This window comes from Palaemon carinicauda, chromosome 13 (genome assembly GCF_036898095.1).
Source record: "Palaemon carinicauda isolate YSFRI2023 chromosome 13, ASM3689809v2, whole genome shotgun sequence".
Taxonomy (NCBI): Eukaryota; Metazoa; Arthropoda; class Malacostraca; order Decapoda; family Palaemonidae; genus Palaemon; species Palaemon carinicauda.
Window position 1 is genome coordinate 71311308 of NC_090737.1, and position 16305 is coordinate 71327612.

General features: G+C 45.0%; 1 protein-coding gene across 4 annotated transcripts in view; it reads left to right on the plus strand.

Annotated features, from left to right (window-relative positions):
* botv (exostosin like glycosyltransferase 3) overlaps positions 1-16305 on the plus strand; it is a 449715-nt gene that overhangs the window by 55575 nt on the left and 377835 nt on the right. For all 4 annotated transcript variants that reach the window (XM_068385646.1, XM_068385643.1, XM_068385647.1 and 1 more), the window contains exon 3: positions 15133-15262. In XM_068385646.1, the coding sequence (XP_068241747.1) occupies positions 15133-15262 (130 nt within the window). The remainder of the gene's footprint in view (positions 1-15132; positions 15263-16305) is intronic.

Below are 16305 nucleotides of genomic sequence, written 5' to 3' on the forward strand. Positions count from 1 at the left end.
CTTGTAGCGTTTTATCAATTCAGTCGGCGATAGCATATCTAGAATTACTAACATAATTCGATACTCGTATCTTTTAGAGATTTAAGGATAAACCCTTCCTTCCCTCTGAGTGCCGCCATTAAGCGACAACCATATCTTGGTCTTGCCATAGAGTAGTGTACTCCGACTTGACTGGGATAGCGTTTCTGTCTTACCTCTTTGCCGGTGGGTATCCCGGCTTTGAATTACGACAGTAACTCAGAGTATTCAGTCTTGTTGTCGGCAACTCTACTGACGGGGGAATAGTCATTCCCCTGCGGGTTTCACAGTTGCAGGCATAGGAAGCCCGGCTTCCCTAGTCCACAACCGAAAGTGGTAGTACAGTTGCTGCCACCCTCTCCCTTGTGGTCTAGAAGATATGTCTTATATCCGGCAAGGTCTTAGACTGAGGAATCGTTATTCCTCTGCCACCCAAGACGGCGCCGGCATAGGAAACTATGTTTCTGTGTTTGTTGCCTACAGTAGGAGTCAGACATGCCGCCTTCTTTCGACGCAAAATATAAGACCCTTTCCCTTCCCCTTCTGACCTTTAGTGATGGCCTAGCCGTCACAACATCCATGGCCGGTATTCTACAATCTCCCCGCTTGCCAGGCGGATTGCGATGCCGGCCGGGCTCCTACAAAGGCTGTTTGATTGCCGCTTCGACTTTCCTCCTAATGGAAGCAAGGCTCCGAGAAAGGTTGTGCCGGCCATGACGGCTGCCAGTGGGAGACCCTAATAACTTTGAGTATTCTTCAGTCCTCTCTTGGACTGCCATCCACAAACCCTGGAACCAGTAAAGCAGCCGGCAACAGATATTGTGGCTGGATGGAAGCTAGAATTATTACATTCTTCCCCTTCCCTTTGAATCCTCATTTTGGAAGAAGGCAGTAGAGACAGTAGTCCCTACAACCAGTAGCCCTTCTCTCCATGCTTTCTCTCTCTCTGTCGGCTAGTGCTGTCAGGTACTAGCCTAGCCGGTAGCATGCCGGCAGAACTACAGTATAAGATTATACAGTAGCCAGTATTCCTGCAGTATAGTAAATACAACAGTTAGAAAACTATAGTATATAATATACAGTAGTATGTTTTCCAACATATTCTGTGTATCCTTTCACAGTCCATTCGTGAGACCGCTAAATAATGTTGAAGTGAAGTATTCCTTCAATATCCTGATGAGTCCTAGGTCATCAGAACATAATATCTTTACCCTACAGTATTAATATTCCATTTGTGGGAGGGTTAGTGTTAGTATACACTGACTTCAGCTCTAAGTACTAGAGCTTTTCCACCCAAGATTTCCCCAATAAGGAAATTTAAAATATTAATATTGAGGGAGGTCACAGCAATTGCCTGGACAGGAAACACAGATATGTGTCTTTCCTACTACTTTTCTAGCTTACTATCCTAAGCTTTAATGATAATAGTAAGTTCTATTATTAATGCATGAGATTAATTTATCAGTGTGATAAATTTACCCCATACTTATTTCACTTTTTCTTTCCTTACAGGAGGAGTCCAAGGTGAAGTGTGCAGTCATGTACTGCAACCACAAAAGTAAGAACTTTTGTGGCCACAACATGTGCAGGCCTCATGCCCGCAACTGAAACCCTGAGATACTGGGACCCAATGGTTGCAACGTCTGCTCGGCCTTGATGACTGAGGGTTTCGGCGATCCCAAGACAACGAAGTCGAGGGATACTGCAAGGGAAACACTTCGGAAGTGGGTAAGAGGGTTCCAGAAGAACTCTCCGGGACCTTACCTACCAACCAAGTCGATTAGAAGCGTGCTGTTTCCCAAGGTGACATCTGATGCAGTCATGCCTCAGGTACGACCCGAGCCTCCCTGCATACAACTAGCGATAGAGGCCAACATGAACGAGGCTTTACAAGGCATGGACATCCATCAGGAAAGGATGTCAGAAGTGTCCTCGGACACTGAAAAGGATCTCCTTCAAGAAGACCCTGAAGAAGAGGTGGCCCAGCCACCTGAGGAGGAAGAAGAACTCGAATCGACAGAAGCGGAAGACCCTCTACTGTCTGTGTTGGCATTTCAGCCTGTGCCGTCAACCTCTTTGGCTCCAACCCCTCAACCAGACCCGATGTTCCCCATAGGCCAAGCGTATATGGCCCAGATCCAGCAACTGATGGATACTCTTCGCAAGGAACAGCTTGAGATGAGGAAGCAATTCAGGGAAGCAAGCCGCGTAACTGCTTCTCGTGGATCCTACAAGCGGCCCAGAGTTTCTGACCTGCCCCAATGCTCCGAAACCAATCCCTGGAGGTACGCGGAGTTCATGCCCATGATGAATGGGAAACTCTATGTCTCTGAGAAGATGGGGGCCATACCCCTCAACGATATCCAATTCTGGCCAAACCTTTTGGCTTACCCGGAGTGTTTCATCAGGCTGAAGAATGAACCGGCGTCTAAAGAAGAGACGGAACCTAAGGAGGTCATGGTCTTTGACTATGACAAGGCACAGGCTCTCTTGATGAGTAGCCTGAAGAAGGCAGGTTACACAAACTCTAAAGTTTCTGCGTTGAGCAAGAAGCACCCTACTTTCGTTGCTCCTTCATCCAGAGCTTTCCCCTTCACGTCGAAAGCTCTCGACTGTGTGCTAAAGGCAGTTGATGCAGGCAAACCATGCCCTACGCTAGAGGAGTGTAGACCATTGTCTCTAGCCTTACCCACGGGCGAGAAGGATTGGAATGAGGTCCATCTAACCTTCTCTGTCGCAAAGCTCGACGCGGACATTGCAGGACAGCAGTTCAATGAGAACCTCCGAAGCTGTCGGTCTTTCTACTGAGAAGAGAACAGGAGACAAAAGAGAGACTAGCCACCTCTCTGTCCCTCCAGAACTGCATAGAGATGTGTGCAGGCATCGCAAGCACCCTAGACATGTATACAGTCCTATCCAAGATGCATATATCTACATTGGTCAAGGACTTGTACGCTTTTGTGAAGGCCAGGAGGGCCTGCAGAGAGTTTGGGTGTGCCAATGCAACGGTCAAACACGAGCCCAGGAATTTGATCACTTCTTGTATCTGGGGCAAGGACCTCTTCCCAAAGGAAGCAGTCCAAGATATAGTCATCAAAGCCGCCACGGAGAATAGGAACCTTCTTCAAAAGTGGGGCATGTCTGCCAAAAGAAAATCTTCCCCTGATGCTGGTCCCCAATCTAAGAGGAAGACGAAGAAGCCAAGACTGCCTCCTCGACCTGTGCAACATCCTACAGTGACCATGACCACAGTGCCCCAAATGGTTGCTCAGCCGCAAACCACTTTCCAGATGGTGCCTCAACAGCTGGTAGCCCAGTCACCAGCCTTTAACCCAGGTTTTGAGAGGCACACCACTACCTTTCGCCCGAAACGTAGAGGATCTAGACGAGGCTCCTCAAGAAACCCCTCAAGAGGTAGAGGAGGACGTGGTCAGGGTAGCAAACCCTCCGGATCATCCAAGCAATGAGATGCTCCAGGTAGGAGGAAGATTTCACTTTCGGGATCATTGGACCTTCGATCCCTGGGCCCACAGCCTAATGAAGAATGGACTAGGATGGAAATGGAACAGATCTCAACCTTCCTTTCCTCAATTCTTCCAACACTCCACCCCCTTATTGGAAGAATATACTTTAGAACTCTTAAACAAAAAGGTTATAAGGAAAGCAAAGTCCATCAAATTCTAGGGAAGGCTGTTTCGTGTTCCCAAGAAGGACTCTGACAAACTCAGAGTCATTCTAGACTTGTCTCCACTCAACAAGTTCATCGAGAACAACAATTCCCGGATGTTAACCTTACAACACATAAGGACCCTTTTACCAAAAGGGGCGTACACAGTCTCAATAGACCTGGCAGATGCTTACTGGCACCTTCCAGTCAGCCACCCCCTCCCCTCCTATCTAGGATTCAAGCTACAGAAGACAAAGTATGTCTTCAGAGCCATGCCCTTTGGACTAAACATAGCCCAAGGATTTTCACGAAACTTGCGGACACAGTCGTACAACAGCTACGCTTAGAAGGCGTTCAGGTAGCAGCATACTTGGACAACTGGTTGGTGTGGGCAGCATCCAAGACTGCTTGTCTGCAGGCAGCCACGAAGGTATTCCAGTTCCTGGAACATCTGGGCTTCAAGATCAACTACAAGAAATCTCGCCTCTCTCCAGCTCAAGAGTTTAAATGGTTGGGAATCCATTGGAACATGTATTGGTGTGCTACTGTTGTTAACACACATTTGAGTTCTCTTCAAATGTCATCTTCAATGTGTTAAAGATTAGATTTGGTATGTTACATCTTCAAGTAAACTCTAAGTAAGTTAAATTTAAAATACTGTAGTTTATTCTTTAAAAACAGTATTAACATCTCCATCACAGGAGTAAAGATGGTTTGGTCGGATGACCATTCCGCATGACATCTCAAAGTGAACTGCTACAAATATCCATATTCACGTTAAAGTTTATATAGTTCTATCAGCACTTAAGGATTTATAGTAAACACAACATTAATACCGGAATGTACTTGTTCCGTTCTCACAGACAACTCTTTCTCACGGGCTTGGTTGTGTGTACTCTTCATGAAAAATGTTACATTGCTGAGGTTTGGTATTCGCCTCCTGCTTATGATATGACTATGGCATTTCTCACACTTCTCTTACTTCTACAGTGACCTGTAGGTCATGTGTTTTAAACAAGTAATATCTAATATATTACATTAGCTCGGTCAGCTACCTAAATTTTGAAAATTTAACAATACGTCAAAATATGTTTACTAGGAGTGTGACTGGATATATATATATTATTTTTTTCTTTTTAACTTTAGACATAAGCAAATGAGGACGAATGTTCAAATAGGCACATTAGAGAAATAATAATGCATACTTAATAAATATTGCCAAAACAAAGAAAAAATGCATGATAAATACAGATCATATATATGGTACATTGCTAGCAAACGATTATATGGTACCAACAAAAAAAAATACTGATATACATATGATTCGGTAACTTTGTTAAAGAATAGTTGTTACCTTTGTCAAAAATATAGATTATTATAATACGGTAACCAATAAAAATATTTGTTACCTTGGTAAAGATACAATTTTAGTGCACAAACACGAATTCCTGGTACGTACACGTACCACGGTTTCGTACATATATATACAGTATATATTTATATATAGGGCTTATATATTTTATTAGATGCCCATAGATTCTTTATTTTTAACATTCAGGCTTATATATTTTATTAGGTGCCCAAGAAATGATTTATTTTTTAAATGTTTTTTAAAATGCAAATGTTCTATAGTCTCTTCAATTACATATTACTAGCGTACTAACTGCTTTTCGTGCACAACACTTTTCCAAGACAATTTTACTCCTTTGAACGAATGAAGGGGCCAGTTTCAAATGGCTTTACTGTAAATTGAATTAAATAAGGTGTTTTGTCTGGACATGGCAAAACGTTCTGTTTGATCTCCATCTTATTTCTCTTTAACCTACGCCAAACAAGGATGTTAATGGCGATAAATATCATCACCGTAACGCTGATTACGGCTAGTAACACGTAGAATCGACGTTCTGCATAAGTCGGTGTCGGGTGGTCCATCTCGGTCAATTTCATGAACCGCTTAGCCACACGTGCATTGTATGGGAGAGGTAAAGATGGAATTGTTGTCGACCACGTGAAGTTCGCGAAGTAGGCTTGTTCTCTGATGACAGTCTTGATTCCATGAACCATGTAATTCGGGGACGTCCCGATACAACCATCTGCTGCAACGAAGATTTGGGAATAGGACGTGGATCCGTCCGGGCATGATACATTGAAGCCGGCCTTGTCGTATCGTATCCACGAGCCGTTGTTCAGTCTGCAATTGAACTTATTATCGTCAAAGGGATAAAGCTTTTCCAGACAATTTTCATGTGTATGGGAGAGAGCACTGTCTAGCAGTATACCTATTTCATGTGAATCCATTAAGTTTTTATGGAATTCAAAGGAGTCAGCTGTACATATTTTTTATCCTTTGCGTCTGAACAGTGAGTTAATTGATTTAAGTCTTTAATGACCTTATATGTTTCCTTGTCTGGGGAAATCAATACGTGTCCTGTCAAACTGGATATTACTGGATTTGAGTGATTCGTCATGAAAGTCGGAAATGGTGATATCCTGTAAGATTGCCATGCATCGGAAGAATCAAAGGGAATTGTAATCATAATCCTGTGATTTTCAACGCTTACTGTAATTAGGCTGTAATAAAATTCTAACCAACGTGCGTCTAACAAAGGAACATAACCTAATTTCTCCCGTCCGTTCTCCACAATTAACGTTGTCTCTTATTGGCAACAAATGCGGTGACAGTACACCTTTAGTCGCTAACGTGATAGCTTCCACATAGTCTTTTGATTTCTCAATGAAATGTGCAATTCTATTATGTATGTGATCTATTTTTGAATCATAATACGTTAACGTTGCCAACAAATCTTGTACTTCCATAATCTGACTGATATTACTAGAATGTTCGTTTACCAAACTCATAATTTGATTGATTGAAGCTAACTGATTCCTTAGTTCTGACATAATCAATTCATTTTCATGAGTCAAAAACTCAATTTTCTTATTTTGATTACTAATCTTAAGACGATTGGAAATTCCTAAGCCTAAACTTGCAATACTGTAGAACCAAAGATGTTTAGTGTAGCAAAAATAAACGGGTTACGTTTCTCAAGATTATCGTGTCCTACTGTCCACATCAAAAGGTCACGAGCCAAAGATTCTGCCTCGTAAGTCTTATTTAGCAAGTTGTCAGATAGCATCTCTGCAACTTTTAGTGTCGATGCAAGCAAACTCTGTATTAAAAGGAAAGTGTCTTCTATGCATTTCATTTAATGAAACAGCAAACCTTGAAATGGCGCTCTTTAAGCTAGTGACGTCATTCTCTGGGAGAAAAATTGCTTGCATACACACTTCAACAACTACGTTACTTAATGTAATAAAAATGTCTTCTTGTCTTTCAACTATAGTGCCATATTTAAAATCTATACTTTTAGTTTTAGAGCTCATCCCACACGAGAAAAATGTCTGAGCAAACAATATCACTCCTAACAATAAAAACTTCATCTTGGAAACCTGTAATGAGAAAAATATATGTAATTACTCCTGTATTAAGAAGAAACACTTTTAACATACAATGTTCACAAAAAATGAAAAAAATAAAAATCTTTCCCTCACTTCTTTCCCTCTTATTTTAATTTCTTATGTGAGCCAATGGTACGATTCTCTCATCAGTGGGTTGGGATACGTTTTGAACTTTAAACCTATTGGCCGTTAATGTTTCCAAAATGTTAAATGGGCCTTCAAACTTAGGTGTTAGTTTATAATTGAGTCCTTTACGTACATTTACCTGTATGTATACATTATCACCCACGGTATATGTTTTAGTTGGCTTCACTATTTTATCATGATTCCTTTTCATTATAATTTGTGATTCTTCTAAATTCTTTCGAAGGATATCAAAAAGGCTTTTGCTTACATTTATAGATTCTTTTAAAGGATTTGATAAATTAGTTGTAGGCGTTAATACATGGAAAGGCGTTCTAACTGGGGTACCATACAATGCCTCGTGCGGTGACATTTTAATTGATATATGATATGAATGATTCAGAGTCTCAGTACCGCAGGTATTGCAATATCCCAGTTGGGGTCTGATCCCCCTAGTGTTACTCTTAATATATTTAAAACCTTCCTATTCGCTCTTTCCACTAGCCCATTCGACTCTGGGTGATATATCAAGATATTTATTTTCTTTATGCTAAGGAATTCACACAATGAGGTAAGAAAGTGATTATTAAATTCTCCACCCAAGTCTGAGATTACCATATGTGGAATTCCATGTTTACAAATGTAACACTCGTAAAACTTCCTAGCGCATTCAATCGCAGTTTTAGTTTTAAGCGCTATTAGTTCTGTATATCGAGTTAAAGCATCTACAATTACTAAGAGGTGCTTATTTCCTCTGTCTGACTCGTAAAATCCTGTTAATAAATCTAAATGTATCCTTTCAAAGGGTTGATTGGGCACGGGATAAGCCCCTAGGCTGACAGGTGTTTTTGTATGCCCTTTGTTTTCCTGACATGTGCGACAATTAGCTATGTGTGTTTTTATATCTGTAAGCATCGTATGCCAATAAAACTTTGGCTTTTTGGCTTTTTGTGACATTAATGAGAACCCCGGGTGTCCATGCAATGGATTTGCATGCAACTAATTTAGGACAGTGGAAATAAGTGAGATTGTTACCACTACCTGGTCGTTAGTTACATGTGGTGTATTGCGGGTTTTCCTTGTCACGGTCCTACACAGAATATTATCTTTGATTATATAATTCTGCTGCTTATACTTTATACGTATATTCCCTTTCCTTATGATTGCCTTTCAAAGCATTTATAATTTTTTCTAATTTCTGATCTTTTCTTTGCTCAGTCTGTAATAATTCAGCACTCCAGCCCAGATCTTGTTCAGATATCGTTTTAACAATAGGCATGGATGTTGATATATCTATTGATTCAGCTAAAGGCTCCATACAAGATGACACGGGGTTGCGTGATAATGCATCTGGCCGCGCATATTTTCTGGCCACGCAACTACAGTGGAACCTCTACATACGAACGTATCTACATCCGAAGTAAAATTCGAGCAATTTTTCGACTCTACACTCGAATTTTATTTCGACACACGAAGTAAGCAATTTTCGTCGTACCGGTTGTATCCGAATTTTTCGACACACGAGGTACAATTCGAACACGTTCCTACTCTACTCCCGAATTTTTTTTCGACACCCGAAGTAAACAATACCCGTACACATAGATGGCACTCATAGCGCCAGATGTATTTTTCATTTCCGCCGATAGAAGGCAGCACTTCGACCTCAGAGGGACCCTAAATTAGCGTGGCTTGGGTCCTTCCTCTGTTCTCATCGGCTTCGTGTGGTTGTGCCCTGTGCGTTCTGCTATTAACTGTGTTTTAATCGTGATTTTTTACGTTCATTCCTTTACGGTATTTTACGTAAATCATGGGTCCTAAAAGGCTTAGTTTTGCCAGTGGTAGTGGTAGTGGTGAGAAAAGGAAGAAGGAAATGCTTTCTTTAGAAGTAAAGCAAGGAATTATTGAAAAGCATGAGCGTGGCATCCGCGTGAGTGAACTTGCAAAAGAATATGGCCGAAACATGTCGACGATCTCGACAATCTTGAAACAGAAAGAGAGTGAAAGTGATTAAAATTTAATCATCAAAAAGAAAAAAGAAAATGTAAAAAAAAAAATATAAAATATAAAAATAGAAAAAAAATAAATAAGCTAAGTTAGGTTAAAGTTCACTTAGTGTAAGTTAGAATAAGTTACGGTAGTGTACTGTACGTAGTCACCCTCTACCTCCTCGCCGCCCGTCCGTCTCCTCTCTGCGTAGCAAGACAGACACCTGTGCTGGACTTTCTAAGGTAAAGTGACGCTAAAAACCCGTTTCTTAATTATTTCTTTATAATTATTCTTTTTTACATGTCTATTATCTAATTTAGTGTGCATTATTGTCATGTGTAATTATGTGTAGTAATTTATTTAGGAGTTATCATAGGTTTTTGGGCTCAACCACGGATTAATCCTGTTTCAATGTATTCTTATGGGAAAATTCGTTTCGACAACCGAACATTTTCTACACCCGAAATCGGTTGTGGAATGGATTAAATACGTATGTAGAGGTACCACTGTACGTGCCTACGATCTCCCGGTTCCTGCCTCGTCGCGCGCAGTTCAAGAAGTTCCTACGCTAGCGCACAGGCGCTCACAGATTCTTCTGGACTCGCAGTGCCCTTCTGGAGTTTCGCGCCAAGCGCGCCCACGCGCGGTTCCAAGTTCCAGCGCGCCAACGCACCAGCACGCTTCCACTTCACACCGCGCCGCCCAGGAGACACCTAAGGTAGCGCACGGGCGTTCACAGGCACCCCTGGGTTCTCCTTGCGCACCAGCGATCTCCTAAGCACCGGCGCGATTCTTCGCCTGCGCGCAAGCGTTTTCAACGCGCCAATGCTTCAATTGTCGTAGGTTTCCTACACGCCCACACGTTAACTCTCCTGTACGCGATCGGTCGCTACGCGCCACCGCTCGCCAACAAGCCTTCGCCAGCCTACGAGCCATCGCTCGTCAATGCGCCATCACTCGCTTACGCGCCATCGCTCGTCAATGCGCTATCGGTCTCCCGGCCGCCTGCGCTCTCCCTTACAACCGCGCGCCCGCACGCATGCGCACCCATGTTCGCCCGCGCGCGAACCAACGGTTTTCCATTGCGCGAGCGCCAGTCCCGGCCGCCTGCGCTCGCCCTTACGCCCACGCGCCCCCTCACTCATGTTCGCCTGCGCGTGAACCAACGGTTTTCCATCGCGTGAGCGCCAGCAAGATTTCGTCCGCGATTCCCGTCGGGTTTCGCAACACGGGCAACCTGGCGAGTCTTCTGGAGCGCGTACTTTCAGATCATTGTCCGCATGATCTCTCAGCTGTAGATGCAAAGCAGCGCACGTGCAGGAGCAGGAAGAAGCTTCAGAGATGTCTGGGCAACATTCTTCTCCTTCTTTTCAGGCAGGCCCCATCATCTCTACTCCTCAGGATCGTCCGATCCCCTTCCCTCCAGCGGGAGTCGCTGACACTGAGTCTGTCAGCCGTCAGCAGAGGAGGTACTTCGAGATCATGGGGGAACCTGGTTTAGCCCTTCCTCTCCACCATTCCGTGGAAGGGGCTTACCAGGGAATTTTTCTCTCGAGAAATTCTCCGTCCGGCAGGTGACATTCTCGACTTCGGAGATCTTAAGCCAGGAGAAAGCCGCAAAGTGTGCCATGCAGGCCACCTCGTGGCTGGTCGTCTGGCTTGGATCTCTGGGCATCCTGTTGCGATCCGAGAATTTGTCCATGGAGAGCTCCAGGGAGGTCATGGAAACTTTCCTCCTCTCGGGCATGAGCACCATTGTTTCCCGGCTCACCAAGTTTCGAACTTGTGGGCAAACTCGATGTTGAAGCATTGAGATGCAGTGACCGAGAGGTTCCTCTCAGAAGTCCCAACCATGGATTTCGGCAAGCTCAAACACTCTTCCATCCTTGGAAAGACCTTGTTTTGAGCCCAAGGACGGGGAACGGACAACTGAGAGGTGGAGTCGAATCACGATTCGCTCCTCCAAAGGCACTTACATCCGGACCTTACAAGCCTCTAGCGCCTCAACAACAGCCTCGTCAGCTAAGACAAGGTGTCTAAACAGCAGCCCCCTCTTGTCAGAGACAAGAAGGGTGGGAAGTCCTCCTGGGGAGGCAATAATCCTAGAGGGAGCGGCCGAGTCCGCAAACGCTAGGATTGGCAACCCCCCTGCATGGTCCCCAGTTGGGGGATGCCTAAGGTTGCACGTTCAGGTGGCAGCAACTCGGGGCCGATTCCTGCGCGATCTCTGTGATCAGCCAAGGATATCGCGTCCCGTTCTTTACATCTCTACCTCCACTGACAACGAATTCAGTGTCGCTGAGCTCCTATGCCATGGGATCGGCAAAGGGGCTAGCCCTTCGGGCAGAAGTCGAGACCATGCTCTAGAAGGATGCTCTCCTAAAGGTCATCGATGCCCCCCCCCCATCCCCGGCTTCTTCAGTCGACTTTTTCTTGTAACAAAGTTTCTGAAGGCTGGAGACCTGTCATCGACCTCTCAGCCCTGAACAAGTTTGTCGAACAAACTTCGTTCAGCGTGGAACAGCAGAGTTGATCAGGCTTGTAGTGAGACCACAAGACTTCATGTGCACGCTGGATCTGAAGGACGGGTACTTCCAGATCCCAATCCATCTGTCTTCCAGGAAGTACTTGAAATTCAGCCTAGACAACAAGATATACCAGTTGAAGGTGCTGTGTTTCGATCTCTCCATAGCACCGCAGGTGTTCACCAGAATGTTCACCCTGATGTCTTCATGGCCGCACAGGAGCGGCATCCGTCTCCTTCACTAACCGAGGCAGTCTCGAAATCGACCCTTCTTCGACATCGAGACAAGCTTCTGGGACTTTGCCAAGATATAGGGATCATGGTAATTCTCGAGAAATCTTCTCTGCTTCCATCTCAACTACTGGGATATCTAGGCATGATATTAGACTCCAATCTCCAAGCCTTCCCATCAGATGTCAGGATAGCAAGGCTGAGGAGAGTCGCAGAACCTTTCCTCAGACGAGGAGAGCTTCCAGCCCAATCTTGGTTACGCCTCCTGGGTCATCTTTCCTCCTTGTCCAGGCTAGTTCCAAACGGCCGACTCAGGATGAGATCCCTGCATTGGCGGCCAAAGTCCCGGTGGAATCAAGACAACGATTCCCCGGACATTCTGGTTCCTTTGGGACCTGCATTGGTAGTTGACCTATGGAAACCTTTGCAAGGGAATGGATCTCCTCATCCTTCCCCCGCATTTGATGCTGTTCTCGGACTCGTCAAAAGAAGGGGGGGTGCATGTTCTGAATCAGGCCTATGGTCAGAACCAGTAGGGTACCTCCACATCAATCTGCTAGGAATGAAGGCCATATTCTAGCCCTTCAACACTTCCAATAGACCCTGGCGAGTCACTCCGTGAACAACAACTCCACGGTAGTGGCTTTTTTCAACAAGCAGGGAGGTACCTTTTCATAACAGCTTTCTCATCTTGCAGTAGAGATACTGAGATGAACCCAAGTCCACTCAATACCCTATCGGCTCGCTTCATTCCGGGCAAAGGACTGTGCTCTCCGACAGTCTGAGCAGGGCCTCACAGATAGAGAGTACCGAGTGGTCTTCGGGCCCCCCCTGGTAGCCAACAAGTCCTGACCTTGTGGACCTGTTTGCGACAGCCTTGAATTTCAAGCTGCCGCTGTACTACTTCCCAGTCCCAGACCTCAAGACACTCTGGCAAGATGCCTTCCTACAACGGTGGGACAACATCGACGTCTACGTCTTCCCACCGTTCTGTCTGTTGAGAAGGGGGCTCAACAAGACCAGACTATTGGTCAACCTGTCGATGACTCTGATAGCTCCGGTGCGGCATCATGCAGAGTGGTTCCCGGAACTTCTGCATCTCCTGACGGAACTCCTGAGAGAGCTTCCCCCACGACACGAGCTACTCAAACAACCACACTGCAACATCTACCACAAGCCGTAGCATCGCTTCGGCTTCACGCCTGGAGACCATCTAGCATCTCCTCACAGAGAGAGGCGTTCCGCAACAAGTTGCGGAGCGTATGTCTCGACACCCGCGAAAGTCATCCGCAGGGGTCTACCAGGCGAAGTGAAGAGTCTTCTGTGGTTGGTGTCGTGGGAGAGGTACCTCTCCCCTTGATGCCACTATTCCAGTAATAGCGGAGTTATTTTATATCGGAAGGAGGAAATGCGCCTTTCGCTCTCGGCGGTGGAAGCCTATTGCTCAGCCTTAAGCCTGGCCTTCAGGCTGAAAGGAATAGACATTTCCTCCTCGCTGGATCTTTCTTCGCTCATACGACTCTACGAACTTACCTGCCCCCAGTCGGAAGTGAGACCTCCTCCATGGAACATGGTTTGGGCTCTTAGGGCCCTTAAGAGATCTCCTTGCAAACCATTACACCAGGCTTCTGATCGTCACCTGTCTTGGAAGACGGTGCTCCCACTCGCTCTGGCCTCGGCCAAGCGTGTCAGCAAACTTCTTGGTCTCTCGTACGACGTCGCCCATCCAAGAGGATAGGTGGAGGTAACGTTCAGGTTCGTCCCTGAGTTGGTTACTAGACTCAAAATCTTGGAGTCCCGGACCTTCGGTTCGACTCCAGGATTTCGAGTCTCCGTTCTGTAACAGATGACCCAGACCTTCTCCTACTATGCCCAGTAAGGAGTCGGAGGGGTTATCTTGAAGAACAGCTGCAGTTCGTCCTCACGTGCAAGCCCTGTTTGGGAGCACAGGGAGGACGGAGAGGAGGGTCATCAAGAATGCCTTTTCAGCCTGGATTCAAAGGGTCATCCATCACGCCCTGAATCCAGACCCTCCTCTGTCACGTCGCCTTAGAGCAAACAATGTCAGAGGCATCGCAACGTCCCTGGCCTTCAAGAGGAACTACTCTGTGACGCAGGTGCTACAAGGCGGGGTCTGGAAGCGTCAAACGACCTTCACAGCCCACAACCTGCAGGATGTGACCCACAGGAGCCTCGATACATTTTCTATCGGCCCCGTGGTGGCTACACAACAGCTGGTCTAACCTCAGGCTCCTTAATGGACAGGTAGCAGAAGGTTGAGGGCATTGTTACCCGGTTTTAGACTGCATGAATGAAAGAAGTATGCCTGGCCCTTACTTCTATCTTCATCCTCCCCTCTCTTGGGGAAAGCAGCATCCTGGGTTCTCTGCATAGCTGACCTCAAACCTCTGCAGGTAAACCATGCTTCCTTGTGTTCCTAGTATTAAGTTAATACTGTCGCGTCCCCCATACCCTGACGAGGTGGTATTGGGAACGTCCTAGTCTAGAATTCCAGCTAAAGGACTTCAGGTCGACTTTCTAGGACAAGTCACACTTCTTCCCTCCACATACAAGATTATGTAGGCCGCACGTTTCTTGCGTAGCAAGAAACTTGCGAGGTGCAGGGACTCTTTTTCTCGAGTGCTGCTCACTCAGATTCTGAGTCCCCGGTTAAGCCAAAGCCAGTAAGGCTGGGGACTTTCCACCCTACCTAAGGGTAAGTCACCCTATGTAAATAGCATGGTTTGTATTTCGGTTACGGAACAAATGACAAATTCGGAGATAATTTGTATTTTTCCTAACCATACAAACCTTAGCTATTTACACATATTTGCCCGCCAGCCCTGTCCCCCAAGACAAGTCCTACCTCTAAGTGAAGTGAGGCAGCTCACCAGTGTATTGTGGGGGAGGGGTAGCTAGCTACCCCTCCCCTACCCCCATGCTAACTAGCGCGGGGGTAGTTTAACCCTCGTTAAAATCTAATGACTCGTCATTTCAGCTATGCCGAAAGTAATACCCTATGTAAATAGCTAAGGTTTGTATGGTTAGGAAAAATACAAATTATCTCCGAATTTGTCATATTAAAAGCTTTCAGATTACATTATTAATTATGATCTCTTCACAGGCTGTTAGAGATGGATCACTAGGTCATGAGCGTCATTTGCTTTTAGATCCTAATGACCCTTTGGCAGACTTGTCAGGACTCAAGTGTGACAATGCTAAAGCTAGGGTTCAGGAACTTCTTTCTATCAAAGGTAGGAATTTAATTCAAAGTAGAGAATCAGAAATGTGTAGCAAAAAGATTTTGGTGTCATTTCTGTATATTCTTAAGAATAACTAGATCAGTAACAATTCTATTACCTGTACCTATCATTTCAAAATCACTTGAGATTATTACAGCTGAGAAGACACTCACGAACTGGTTTTTTTTTTTTCTTTCTTTTTTTTAAGAAAATAAGATGACCTTTGTCAAAAGTCAGAATGTGCTTAGTGTAATTTTGAAATATCGTATGTTTTAATTTTGTGTTTATTCATATTTATTACAAGTGTCCATACTTTTACTTTACCTATAGATCCATTTTGGAAGATGAAGAAAGTATCAAATTGCATATTATAATGAGTATAGTTGAAGATAGAGGAGTAGGACAATCCACATAAATTGGGCTGTGTGTTTCACCTTTTTGTTTTTATTGAAATAGAAATATACGAAACCATCATATGTGAAAGTTATCTAGCATTATTTGAACCAAAGTATTTTTGCTGTCAGATTCTGGGAAAGGTTATCTAAGTCTAAAGGTGATATGTTTATCTGAAAATTTAGTTGTTCCAACACGGAGTACTTACCTCGAACTACTTTCTTAGGAGTATCTGGGATCTCCTCCCTAACCGACCAAGAATTTTGCGTATTTCCCCCATCTCCGTTTTCCCTTGTCGGGTCCCTCCGTGGCGGATGGATACTCGCCTTGAGGCGACCCGGGGTCAGCACGCGAAAGTGTGCTACTAGGTCTGTGTCACCAGTAAGCATCTGGTCGCAGCGTAGATAACATCTCGCCGCTCTCTCTCACATCCCGTCCGACCCACCATTGTGTTCCCTTTGTGATTTCCCATTCACATCCTTTCCTTGTGATACTTGTTTTGCTTGTGTATTCCCGTATGGAATCCCAATGTCGTTGTTCCGGGCCCAAGGCCGGTAAGTCGTGCGGGGCATGGCTTTCTAAGTTTAGCGTCGACCCGCACATGTTGTGCTCCTCGTGTAGAGGCAAAGTGTGCTCGCCTGCCTCCACGTGTCCTGAATGTG